This window comes from Eulemur rufifrons, chromosome 6, assembly GCF_041146395.1.
Source record: "Eulemur rufifrons isolate Redbay chromosome 6, OSU_ERuf_1, whole genome shotgun sequence".
Lineage (NCBI taxonomy): Eukaryota > Metazoa > Chordata > Mammalia > Primates > Lemuridae > Eulemur > Eulemur rufifrons.
In genome coordinates, this window is record NC_090988.1 from 36,854,080 (window position 1) to 36,868,380 (window position 14,301).

General features: G+C 36.7%; 1 protein-coding gene across 1 annotated transcript in view; it reads left to right on the top strand.

The window, feature by feature from the left end:
* MRE11 (MRE11 homolog, double strand break repair nuclease) overlaps positions 1 to 9,667 on the top strand; it is a 62,220-nt gene extending 52,553 nt beyond the window's left edge. Inside the window, exons 18-20 of the mRNA XM_069469055.1 lie at positions 794 to 864; positions 6,931 to 7,006; positions 9,429 to 9,667. Coding sequence (XP_069325156.1) covers positions 794 to 864; positions 6,931 to 7,006; positions 9,429 to 9,485 — 204 coding nt within the window. The 3' untranslated portion in view covers positions 9,486 to 9,667. The remainder of the gene's footprint in view (positions 1 to 793; positions 865 to 6,930; positions 7,007 to 9,428) is intronic.
* The last annotated feature ends 4,634 nt before the right edge of the window (positions 9,668 to 14,301 follow it).

The following is a 14,301-nucleotide window of genomic DNA, read 5'->3' on the forward strand; positions in this document are numbered from 1 at the left end:
TGTCTTAACGCCCCAGCCAATACAATTTCGTCTCTATCAGGGTTTCTCAATAGTGGCACTGTTGATATTTTGGACCAGGTAATTCTTTGTTGTGAAGGACTGTCCTGTGCATTGTGAGATATTTAGTAGCATCCTTGGCCCCAGGTGCTGTTTGTTCAGTGTTTTGTCCTTGGCTTCATCCTCATCTGCACTTTAGTTAGATGAAAACTTAGGAAATGTGCTTATCAAGTATCAAGTAACACACAATGGGGAGGAATAGTTAGTGTTTTGAATGATAGGATGAAGAATCAGAAATATCTTTATTGAGTCTTGACACTAATAAACAATATTTAACAGGGATAAATGTAACAGAAAGATATTCAGTATGTCTCACACATTCTGATACCTCATTTAAAGTTGGAGGTGGAACACTGATAGTCTGATGACTCATCAGAACTTAAGAAGAAAATCACAGGCACAGTCTGCACACAAGCCTGTGGGAGTCATTCACCAATATGTGTGTTCCTTTGGGTACCACGCTCCGGCGATGGCCAGGAGAGAAGTACACTAAGACATGTAATAGAGAATAGCATTTATGAGTGAAGGGAGACTCTGGATGGAGCTCAGGCTAAGCTTCAGTTTAAACGTAGTAGTTACTGCTGACTTTGTTTCTGCTTCCTTTTTTTGGCTTTTTTTTTTGTATGTTAAAAAAAAAAAAAAACACTTTGAGATTCAGTCATTTAAACCATTTTTATTTGGGTGTTCCATTCCCACAAAAACTATTTGTTGCTTTGTGCCCCACCCCCCATCTTAGGTGATTGAGGTGGATGAATCCGATGTGGAAGAAGATGACATTTTTCCTACCACTTCAAAGACAGATCAAAGGTAGGTGGCATGGACTTCCTGCAGAAAGAAACATCTGAAAAAAATTAAAATTATCCAGAATTCTACAGTTATACATTTTTCTATGCCACTGAAATTTAACAGACTTATTTTCAGCAGTAAAGTATGTAGAGGAGTGAAAACAGACCAAGGGCTAGTTTGTAGAGTTGATGCAGCATTATTACAAGTATTTTCATTGAAAATTTAAATAACCTATATTTCATTTCCTTTTATGTTTATTAGCCAGTGATTTTCCTAATGGAACATTATTCTCTTCAATTAATAGAAAATAATTTGTATTATGCTAATATGTGATTTCAGCTTTTTGTCATTATCTTATTTTTATATACTTAATTACACATGGTGCTGTGCTAAACACTAAAAAGAATCATGTAGACTCATTCTGCCTTCAGAGTATTTATATGCTCTTCCTCCTGCTTTTTGCCTATTGCTGTTAAGCTTGACTTGATTCACTGTTACCATTTTCTTTTATATGTTAACATTTTGGGTGAATACTACTTAACTAAAGCTCAATTAATGAGAATTTCTACTTAAGAAAAAGCCTGTTTTATACTTATTTTCTGTTTGGGTATTATATTATGTCTGATGGGGGACATAAATGTTTAATACGGTTTCTGCCTTTGGGCAACTTAAATTTAGTGGAAAAGCAAAATAAACACATTTTTTAATTCTTTAAAGAATGATTGAGTCAGTACATAATTATGTGTGAAGTTTTATGATACGGACCCATAAATATGAGTGCTTATAGGCAGGTGGAAAAAGGAGCAGGAAGCGTGGGTTAGTGTGGGCTATGGAAGAAGAAAAAGCTTCACCGAGGGAGTAAAATTTACTTGAAGTTTCAAAGATGGGAATTATTTGGCTTGGTAGTGATGATCCCAGCTGAGATTATGACATGAACAGGAGCAATGAAAGGAGAGGGAGATTGAGGGAGATTTACATCGGTGTTCCTCAGGCTTTTTTCCTGTGATCTTAACCATTTCTTTATTACCTAAGGCGAAAAAATAATTTAGATTAATTCAATTTCTCCCTAAACAGAGAAATTAAATACTAAAGAATGAAATTATGTTGGGTAAGGTTGAGCTTGAGAGGGCCAAAAACCATTGTAGTACCTATGATTTTTTACCCCTCCCCCTGTACCAATTTTTATGCCCTGGCTATGATGTTGACCCCTTTGAGAATATATGCTTTATGTGACTTAAGGGTCAGTATTGGAAAAGTTGGTAAATATAGTTCCACATTCACTTATTAGATCCTTAAACATGTGCTAGGTGCTGGGGATAGAAAGATGAAAGAAATACCCCTTTAAGGAATTTACACTTTAGTGGTATGCTAATTACAGGGCACTACTAATCCACCAAGATAAATTTTATTCAGGGGTAATGAAATCTAAAGGAAGTGCCAACTTCTTTCTGTGATAGATCATTGAGGGTTTTACAAAGAAAGTAGGTCGTGTTTGAGCTGGTGCTCACCAGTTGTGTTAGAAACGAACGATAGACACGATCCTGGAAAGTATAGTCCTAGCAGATGTGTTAGAATGCATTGAAGGACATGATCCAGGTGCAGCAAGAACAAGTGATGGCTCAGAACACAGACATCCACTTTGAAGGGGTCAGGGAAAGCCTCTGAGGAGGCTATATTTAAGCTGAAATTTTAAGAAGAGAGTCTTGGCTTTGCAAAAAGCAGAGGGAAGAGCACATGCAAAGTCTCTTCAACAGTGGAGAAGGAGGTGGTTTGACATAAGAATAGAAACAAGAGGCAGGAGTAAATCGTGCTGCAGGAACAGGTGAGCATGGTGAGGATTTTGAACTTTTTATGTATTACAAATGCATTGGGAAGTCAGGGAAGGATTTTGAGAGAAGTGGTGATGTCTCCCTTACATTTATAAAGGATTCCTGTGGTTGCAGAAGGACGTGGGAGTGCAAACAGGCGGACCTGAAAGGAGGGTACTGTAGCAGAATCCAGCTAAGAGATGATGGAGGCCTGCACAGGCTGGTGGCAGGGGAAATGGAGAGAATAGATGGAGATGGGGGTATATTTTGAAAATAGACATAACAAAACTTGGGGATGGATTGAATTATTTGGAGTAAGGGAGAATAAGGAATCAAGATTGATTTTCAGGTTTTTTGCTTGAGCATTTAGATTGTGCTATACATTGAGAAAGGCATAAAAGAGGAAAGGAACAGATGTTTATAGGGGATGATAGGCATATAATCAGAAGTTCTGCTTTAGATGTGAAAAGTTTGAGATACCTGCGAAACATACATGAAGGGAGGTTATAGGTGATGGGATATATGAGTCTGGAGCTCACCTGAGGGGTTAGGAATGATACCTAGATTTACTGCTGGACAGCATACAGATAGTACATAAAGCCACTGGGGTGGGTGGGATGACCTTGAAAGAGAAGGCAGAGAGAGCAGAGGCTTGTGTTCCTATCCTGGAGTTACAACCTTTAAAGCTTGGGTAAAGTAGAAACAGCAACAAGAAAGACATGAGAAAAATGCCGTAGAATATAGAGTTGCATAAGCCCATACTGGCCTTTATAGGAGGAGTAAAAATACCAAGATGGGCACAGATGCAAGTAGGTTTATATATATTGTGGTAGATAGCTGAAGGAGTTCTTTTAGCTCATGAAGATTTACTTGAATTTTTCAGGCTCATTTATGTGTATTAAACAAGACTCCTTTGGTTCCAGCTGCTAGAAACCTAACTCAAATTTGCTTAGGGAAAAGGAGATTTATTGGAAGAATATCAGGATACTTTAGGTTGTGGAAGGAAGTGAAAGCCCCTTTCCAGGTCCTTTTTGGTTGTTCTTGCCTTTGTAAATTAAAGCACAAACAAATCTGGTCTAGCTTTCTGGGTTTTTTTTTTTTCAGGAGTGGATCAAGGAACTAATGAAAAATGTATGTTTGATATATGTTTAAGGATATTAAAGAAAAATATTTTGTTATTATTTTGGGTTGTTTACTTTTCAGCAATATGAATGTCTATTGACTTCTTATTTAGACATGAGGTAGTAATAATAACTGACAGTAGTTTAGCACTTCGCACGTGCCAGGCACTGTTCTGAGTACTTTACATATGAATTAGCTTGTATGGTGCTCACGAAAACCCCAGGAGATCGAAATAATCATAACTCTATCATCCCTATTTTACAGATGAACAAAGTGAGGCACACTGGGCTAAGTAACTTACCCAAGGTCACCCAGTTAGTCACACAAACCAGGCATTCTCCCAAACTCATCTCTGTTGTTGCTTTTTGACACAGTAGTTAAGCTCTCAAACTATTGTGCAAGCAATATCAATCATTTAAATTTTGAGAGGCTATTTGGAAATGGACATTTTAGAAACAATTCAGAAATCAGCCTTGCAGACTTGGGTTTCTAATGACAGCAACTGAATGACAATTTAGACTATTTTTGCAGAAATTTTTCGTAATTTCAGGGTATTTATGGTATTTCATTTATAGTTTAAAGCAGCAGTCCCCAGCCTTTTTGGTACCAGGGATCGGTTTCTTGGAAGACAATTTTTTCCACAGATAGGTGTTCGGGGGGCGAGGGGTGGTGAGACGGAGCTCAGGTGGTGATTCAAGCAATGGGGAGGGGCTGTAAATACAGACAAACCTTCACTTGCTAGCTCACCTCCTGCTATGCTGCCCCCCAGTTCCTAAATTTTGTGGAAGACGATTTTTCCATGGGGGGTAGCAGAGGGAGGCTGGTGGAGCTCTGTGGTCTGGTCCCTAACAGGCCACAGACTGGTACCAGTTCACAGCCTGGGGGTTGGGGACCACAGATTTAAAGTATTAAAGCTCTGCCACTTAGGTGTGGACCTTGATAAATTTGCTCATCCTCTGCCTCTGAACCTTAGTTGCTCTTCAGGTTTGCCTGAGAAATCCTCCTGTCCTTTGCTTTTGTGTGTGAGGACCTGTGAATTTTGCTGTTTACTTCTGACACAAAATCCCTTCAACTCATCTTATTTATCTAGACAAGACTTTTGGACATACTTTTTTTGCTGTAATAACATCCTAAAACATGTTAATAAAATTGTGAATTATAAGAACTCACAAAAACTGTTTTTATTTAACACAGGGTTCTGCAGACATTTTCTTAAAGGGCTAGATAGTAAATACTAGGTTATTAAGTGTGGAATGTCTGATTTCCTTAAGTACTAAGTTTTAAGTTGATAGCAATGACATTTCACTTTCACACTTCTTTTTTTTTTTATTGTGAATGCACTTCCTCATTCTTTTAAACACATGCTTTGGCTTGTGATTGTCTTTCAAATTTTTTTTTAACAGCAATTTTTATGAAACCATGGATAAGTAAAAAATTCATGTTACTTTTGAATGTGAGTTCTGTTGTGGAACCAATGCAGTGTAGACAGCTTGAAATAGCAATGAAGTGTTTGGGAAGGATGTGGCTAATGAATGCACAGGACTTTGGATGGTTTGAGAAGTTCATTCTGATGATCTTAATCTTGAAAATGAGCCACATGGGTGACTTGAGACCAAGGTGGATAATGATGAGCTGAAAGTGGTAGTGGAAGTGAATCCAACTCAACCTACATGTGAATCCGCAGCAAAGTTTGACAATACTATTCCAACAATATTGGACCATTGGAAACAAACAGGCAAGGTAAAGAAGCTGGATAGATGAGTACCACATGAATTAAACAAACATCAGAAGAGAAATCATCTTGAAGCTTGCCTTTCTTTGCTGTTATGATATAAAGGCAAACCATTTCTACACCGTATTGTTACATGTGATGAAAAATGGATTCTTTTTGACAATCACAAGCCTTTGGCACAATGATTGGATAAAGATGAAGTGCCAAAACACAGTCCAAAACCGAATATTCATGAAAGAAAAGCTAATGGTGTCTGGTGGTCCAGCGCTGGTATTATCCACTACAGCTTCATGAAACCTGGTGAGTCGATTACAGCAGACGTCTCCTGCAACCAGTTGGACGAAATGATAAGGATGCTTGCTATAAAGCAGCTGAGATTGGTCAATCCTCTTGCAAGACCACATGTTGCACAAACAATGCTGCTCAAACTACAGAAGCTGGATTGGAAACTCTGTCATTCATCCACTGTATTCACCAGACCTTGTGCCAACTGACTACCACTTCTTCCAGGCTTTGGACCACTTCTTGCAAGAAAAAGTATTCAATTCTCAACAAGCTATGGAAAATGCCTTTCATGATTTCATTGCCACTCGCTCTCTAGGCTTCTTCACTACTGGCTTGAACAAGCTACCATTAAGAAGGCAAAACTGTATTGATAGTTTAGGCATATACTTTGATTAATTGTACTGCTTCTTGTTTGAGATATAATAAACTAAACTTTTCTTTAGACTTTGTAGGCCAAGAGGCAAAATTGAGGATAGTATGTAGGTAGGTACTTGAATAACCATTTAAAATGTAACCACTTCAAAATGTGAAAACCATGCTTACCTCACTGGTGGCAGGCTAAATCTGGCCTGCTGGCCAAAGTTTACTGGCTCCTGATCCAAGATGACTTAAAATTCTTATTATAATCATAAAGAGTTAGGAATTTACTACATTCAAGCCTTATAAGAGTAGGAATCATGATTTTCTTGTTAACTGAGATTTGAATGGAAAGTATTTCAGTGTTCTCACGATTTTTAGAAGAGTTGGTAGTAGATACATTTTAATAAGAACTATAAGCATTTTTGTAGTGCTTAATATGTGTCAGGCACTGTTCTAAGTGTTTAAGCATATTAACACCTTTAATCTTTAAAAGACTATTGTCCTCATTTTACAGATGAGGAAATTGAGGCAAAGAGAAGCTAAATAACTTTCCCAAAGCCACATAGTAAGTAAATGGCAAAACTTTAATTCAAACCTTGGCCTCAAGCTCCTTTTCTCCCCATTAAATTTTGACTGCCTCTAATGTAGATTGAAGGGAATTGTGTGTTATTTTTATTCATGGCTGCAACTTGATTGAAAAATTTAGCTAGAAAGGCACATTTGATAGATCCTGTAGTTCATTGTCTTTGTTTGTTTGTTTGTTTGTTTGTTTTGCCTCAGGTGGTCAGGAGCATCCTCCAGCAAACGCATGTCCCAGAGCCAAACAGCCAAAGGGGTTGATTTTGAATCAGATGAGGTAATAAAGTAATATTGTTAAATTTCAGTTAATTTTTAACTTTGTAAAATTTAAATAGGGACTACTAGTTGGTTGCTAAAAATTATTTTAAAAAATAGTTCATTGATGACCTTACTTTGAACTATAGTTAAGGTTAAGAGTCAACAAGTAACATCTGTTGAGTGCCTGTCAAGGTAATTATCTCAGATGTAAAAAGCCTGCAGGTTTTGAAAATACGGTATTTACTCAACTCTAATTTGCCCAGTTAACAGTATGATCAGAATATTTTTTTAGCTTCTGCCATTCATATTTGGAGGAATGATGATGGTGATATCCCAGGAGCTTTTGATAGTACTGTAATGGAATATTTATTAAATACTCACTGTATGCTTTACATATGTCGTATATGAGATGGTACATGGTGGTGATTTTCATGTCATGGAGGTATTTGGGCATTGACTGAAATGCCTTCTGGCAGGATGTGTGGAAGAAACTCCAAGATGATTATCTGATCTCTAGCTTCAATGAGGAGGAATAGGAAGAGGTCTAATCAGAACTTGCCTCTTGCCTTTTTCATTTGTTGTTTCAATTAAGTTTAATTAAAGCTGCATGACTGAAGGGTGCTGGCCTTTCCCTTTCCTCTGTGGCTGTCATTTGAAGGGCCTTTGCTAGTTTTTACTGAATTGCTTGCAGCTGTTTCTCTTAGGCCTATCACCTCATGGACGTGGGATCATACAAGATATAACTTTTAGTGACAGGCTTATTTGACATAGCACAGTGTCCTCAAGGTTTATCCATGTTGCAACACATGACTTACCCCTTTCATTTTGAGCTTTGACTGCTGCTGTTGTCTTCCTTAAATCTCACCTGTGGTTTTAAACAGCTTGAGAGGGCTCACCACAACTCAGGCTGTGAAAAAAAATGGCAGCAAGAGCTCAATCTGCTATTAATACTAACACGTTGCTTCTAGGAGAGAAGTGAGCAGTTACTGACTCCTTTGTTTATTCCAAAGCATATAGATATACATACAATTTATATGTTACAGTTAAAAATTTGTATGCTAGTTTATGTGGACTGCAAAGAAGAATTATTAGCAAATTCTCTATTAGACTTCATCTTGGACTTATCTCTGGTTTATTAAAGTTCTGCCTTTTATAATAGCAGAAGATGAATCAATAAAGTAAATTTGTATTTCTTAAGAGATAGTTAACTTAGCTAACGTTTGAATGTGTTAATATCATGAACGATGCCTAACATCAAATGATAGTTTCTTTTATTAATGTCTTAAAAGAAACATAAATCGGCCGGGCGCGGTGGCTCACGCCTGTAATCCTAGCACTCTGGGAGGCCGAGGTGGGCGGATCGTTTGAGCTCAGGAGTTCGAGACCAGCCTGAGCAAGAGCGAGACCCCATCTCTACTAAAAATAGAAAGAAATTATATGGACAGCTAAAAATATATATAGAAAAAATTAGCCGGGCATGGTGGCGCATGCCTGTAGTCCCAGCTACTCGGGAGGCTGAGGCAAGAGGATCGCTTGAGCCCAGGAGTTTGAGGTTGCTGTGAGCTAGGCTGACGCCACGGCACTCACTCTAGCCCAGGCAACAGAGTGAGACTCTGTCTCAAAAAAAAAAAAAAAAAGAAAACATAAATCAAAAAATTTTAAACAAATTTGCTTTATCTTCTGAATATTTAGTTGTAGAATACATAAAAATCAATTTTATGTTATCCTCATCAAAATATGTACCTTATGCTTATCTGAGGTTTGTTAGTTTTCATTCTCTTTCACTAAATTCTTAGTTAATATTTGATATTTCTGTTTATTCTTACCATGTGTATAATCTGTAGCCAGCAGCATGGTAACTCTTGACATACTCCCTCTACTTCTTTTTCCAAAAAAACTGTTTGAAAGATTGCTTTGCTAGGCTGTTTTTTTGCATCAGTCTGAGAGGCTATTTCTAGCATTAAATGAGTAATGGGAAATAAGAATTACAGCTATTTCTGAGGTAGATCTTCTCCATGTGGCTTCATGATTTTTTGGCTGTGAATTTCCAGAATAGCAGATATACCTACCTATAATGTAAATGAAAAAAAAAAACCCTATTCAAAAACCACATATAAATGACTTGAGGAATATTTTTTTCTGGCATACCCACACCTCATTTGCCTCATTAAGGTTAATAATTGAAGGAAATATATATGGTATGTATTGTAGACATATAAACATACACATACATAGCAGGATAAATTTTTATTTTTAATGCTTGCTAAGAATTTAATTGGACTTATATATTTTGCATTTATAAAGGAAATGGAAAAATGGAGTCTACCCCATGTGAAAGGAGAAAGTGACTCTTACTGATACTGTTTTGCCCATAAGAACTTCTATCTTATTTCAGTGCTGCGTGGAACAATCACTAATATAAAATTTATATATCATTTCAGGATGACGACGATGATCCTTTTATGAACATTAGTTCTTTAAGAAGAAACAGAAGATAATATATTTAATGGCACTTAGAAATTTTCAAGATACAAGAGGAAGCAAAACATTGCAAGCTAAGAGTTTATAGTTGAAAGTGTTTGAAGTATTGCTGTTAACTGAAGAAGTTGAAAAAGACTTAACAGAAAAATGTTTAAGAATTCATATTTTTGAATATCATTTCATGAACATTACTCCATTACTGGAGAGATTTCCCAGCTCAAGAACATATATAATAGCACTGGTTCTCTTTATTTTTAAATCTGTTTATAGTAACAGCTTTATTTAAATATCATTTTCAAGTAAGGATTAAAATAAATTTACCATTATATATTTCTGCTTCATGATTGTAGACTATGTCAGTATTTTAATGTGGTTACATTTAGCCAAAGTTGAGGGAAAGAGCTTAAAAAATTTAACTTCTTGTTAATCTTAATGATTTCCTAGAGGCTCTTGACTTCTTGAAAGTAAAACAATCTATGTAAAACTGTGCCTAAGCTCACTATTTGTTATTAAGTATGTGTTTTTTTCTGTGCTTTATTATAAGACTTTGAATGATAGAAGTACCTTTTAGTTTGAATAGATATGTTTTTATTAAAAAGAACGTTCTGTTAGAATTATTGAGTTTTTTATTCCAGTTGTAGCAAAGATTTCAAAAGATTATATTCACACTGAGTTGTAGTAGTTTTCTCTATTATTCTCTACCGTTAATGGTTCTCTCTTTCTCAAGCATGCACCTATTTCTAGGAGAAAAAGGGTTAAAAAATATTAAACTATATCTTCTTGAAAATATTAAAGATCTTTTTTAGATAGAATGGTCAGTTGAACCTTGTGGTTATATTAAAATACTGAAATATAACTAATGTGGAATATCAATGCCAAGATTTTTCATTAATATTTTATCTTTTTTTTTTTTTGGAGACAGACTCACTCTGTTGCCCAGGCTAGAGTGCTGTGGCATCAGCGTAGCTCACAAAAGCAACCTCAAACCCCTGGGCTTAAGCAATCCTTCTGCCTCAGCCTCCCAAGTAGCTGGGGCTACAGGCATGCGCCACCATGCCCAGCTAGTTTTTTCTATATATTTTTAGTTGTCCAGATAATTTCTTTCTGTTTTTTTAGCAGAGACGGGGTCTTGCTCTTACTCAGGCTGGTCCCGAACTCCTGACCTCGAGCAATCCTCCAGCCTTGGCCTCCCAGAGTGCTGGCATTACAGGCGTGAGTCACCGTGCCCGGCCAATAGTATTTTATCTTAACTTTGGTTTCTGTGAAATATTTCTAAATGGACAATTCCAGAAATCTTAGTAGATCATGTTAAGTTTGTATTTTCTTGTTTTAAGGGGGAAGTAAGAATTTGGCCTCTTCAGATTTAAGTTAAATAATCCCACTGTCCTCTTTAACACTCTGTAAAAAGACCCCTGAGAGTATTCTTTCTTTTAATCTTATGAGGCAGATATATTTAAAGACTTCTTAAGGAAGTTATAGGTCTTGGCAGTGCAGCAGCCTGACATTTCTTCATGGGTAGAAGCAAACACTTGACTAAATGGTACTCATGACCATTAGAATAGTCATACCTGGAATGTGTCAAATTATAGGAGACAGACACTTGGGTAGTGGCTTTGAAATGGCCTAAGTCAAAAGTAGCTATATAACATTCTAATGACTTTCTTAAAAAATATTTTCTGTACCTAATTTTAGCATAAGGGTTATTTTAGCAGGTAGCATTAACTCAGTGAAAGGCATTGTCCTGTGAAGTATTCTTAGGCGGACATGCCCACATTTTTATTGCACATTAAATCTCATACTCCCAGTATTTGAACAAAGCAGAGGTTAAATCAGAAGTGAGCGTTGCTGTGCATGATGGGATGGAAGCTACGAGGGGAGGCAGGTCTGGATGGTGCAGTGTTGCTTCTGCACAGGGCACACGGGCTCAGACCAAGCTATGGGCTGCATCACCTACAAGCTCTTCTCATTTATCTGTTAGATGGGCCTGGGTGAGGGTAAGAGTGAGGAGATGGTCACTGAAGTATCGTAACAGCTTCCTGGGAAAAAGGAATAAGGCTTTCTCCCTTTAAAAAATGGCTCTAGTTATGAAAAGAGGTACTAAATGTGATGCAGTTAGGGGGGCCAAGGAAGGGGATTCCACAGCAGTCACAGAGGGTGAAAATCTTTCCAGTTAATTCAAGTCATTTTGTGAATAGTGTGTATCAAGTCCTGGAAATGATAAACATGAAAGGAAAACTTTTTTGATTAAATATTATTACATACTTAAATGTGTCATATATCCTTGATATTCGATATTGATGCAGCAAAATCTGTTGTTTTTTTTCCTTTTGAAAATTTTCAGACCTGTTGGTATAGGTATGTAGAGGTCTTTAGGTGATTGCAGAGCACCTGCATTTGCTCGTGGAGGTTGTGAGAGAGCAGGGATGAAAACATTCTAAGGAAAACATCTGTAGGGAATCCTGTTGTTTACCAAAGAATAAATCTCTTTCTTGTGTTTTGTTTCCGATCCTAAAAATGCAATAGTGCATTTACAAGGTTAAGAATGCATTGTATTTCTAGGAAATTCTAGGAAATATAACTAGTGCTTGGAAAAATCAAGCATTGAGACATGTGGCCTTTAATTCAGGTACATACAGAACTTTTATTCCTAAACATTTAAAATTGTGAAATACAGTAAATACAGAAATGTCATATAGTTTAATAACAAGTTATAAAGTGAGCACTTGTGGCATCACTATACAAGTCAAGAAATAAAATATTGCTGTGCCTCAGAAACCCAGAGAATTGTTCCCTCTGGTTAACCAGCCTTGACTTCTGTAATTTAAAAGCTCTTAATTTTGCCACAAGGTGGTGCTTCTACCATTAGATGCAGTTAGGATGATGTAACTACAAGTCAAAAACTAAGGAGTCAGTGCATTTGCAATAGATTTAGAACCTATGCAGTAATATTAATACTAAACCTATGCAGTAATACCATAATTAGCCTTCTAATCATATAAATTGCTTTACATATGTATTTACGGGTTCAGCCTGTTACTATGGAAATTACCCTATAAGCTTTTACGTAAAAAAGTTGAACAAGAAAAAAATGTTTTATATCTTAATAAAGAGAAAAATTCTTACTAGAAAAATTGAGTGGAAAAGTTTCCCAATGTCAAATTTTCCTTGGAAATGTACAATATTTAAAAGCAACTTTCCCCCAAAGTAATCTGATGTCCTTTGTGTATCTGTTGTACATTTAATTCATAGTATTTTGTGTTTTTTTTAAGCTGACTGCCATTAATATTATTATAAAAGTTTTATATAATAAAGATTCGGTGTTTTGAGTCCAGTGAGCTTCCATATTCTTGAATGAAAAATGTCCACATTTTATCATTTGCTTATCTCATTTCCTTTTAATAATTTTGAACTTAATGTTTATTAGTTATGTCTGAAAACACTAGAATTTTAGTTTGATCTCTGTAAAGCCAGTTCACACAGCTTGCTGTTGCCATGTACGTTTGTATATCTTTACCATGTCAGATCACTGCATCCGGTTTTAGCTTTTTTGAAATTGTAAAAGCAATGCATATTTACTCTTCAAAATTCAGGCATTGAAATATGTATCAAAGTACATGTGCTTACCTGTCATCCTGTCCCCAGATACAGCCTGTCAACAATTAAGTAATGTTTCTCCAATTACTATTGCCATGACTACTAAGAAAAATTTTTGAATTAGAACCCCCAGTTATATAGCCACATATTTTGGTCCCCATATCAAGGTATATGTTCTCCTTGGTACTTACCTTTACATCCTGATTTTTCCACATCTGCTTTGTCAGCCTCTTAATTGCACCTATTAATTAATCATTGCCTATTTTGAGGGATAACTACACTGCTCTCCAATGTGTGTTTTAAATGTTACTGCTCAGTTTGGGTCAAATAAAAGGATATTTAATCTGTGGTACCTTCACGTTAAAAGTAGTGAAGTAATTTTTAAAGGGCTCTTGGCTGGTGATTCCCCGATTAATGAAAGAGGTACAATGGATATTAGGCTGATTGGCCTGTGCCACTTTTCTGCCTCTGAGAGCCACTGTGCGGTTATGATGGTTCATGCACAAATACTCAGAACTAGTGGGTAAGTACACTTGATCACATTGCCTGTTTAATTTCAAGTGTTTCATGTTTGTTATATTTTATGTAAAAGTCAGTATTTTCTACACTCTGAGCTTAAAATATAACTCCAGTCTACGTATTAGTGCCTTTGAACTGCTTAGGGAGCATATCTAACTGAGCATTAGAGGCGAATAGCATTGCTTAACAGGATGAGAGGCAGAACTGCGTTTTTGTTGCTCCTTCAGTAGTCTGGAAATGAAGGCATGTGAAACTGAAGGGATCCATTTTACATTGACTAAAATCTACCATAGGGGCTGGGCAAAATGGCACATGGCTGTAATTCTAGCACTTTAGGAAGCTGAAGCAGGAGGATCACTTGAGCCCAGAAGTTTGAGGTTGCAGTGAGCTATAATGATGCCACTGTACTCCAGCCAGGGCAACAGAACAAGACCCTGTCTCAAAAAAAAAAAAAAAAAGTGTTTTACTATAAACAATGAAATAAGTAAATGAATCCATCATAGGTGTACATGAAAACCCTCAGGGGTTTATCACTACAATATTGATTTCTTTTTTTTTTTTTTTGAGACAGAATCTCACTCTGTTGCCCGGGCTAGAGTGCTGTGGCATCAGCCCAGCTCACAGCAACCTCAAACTCCTGGGCTCAAACAATCCTGCCTCAGCCTCCCGAGTAGCTGGGACTACAGGCATGTGCCACCATGCCCAACTAATTTTTTCTAT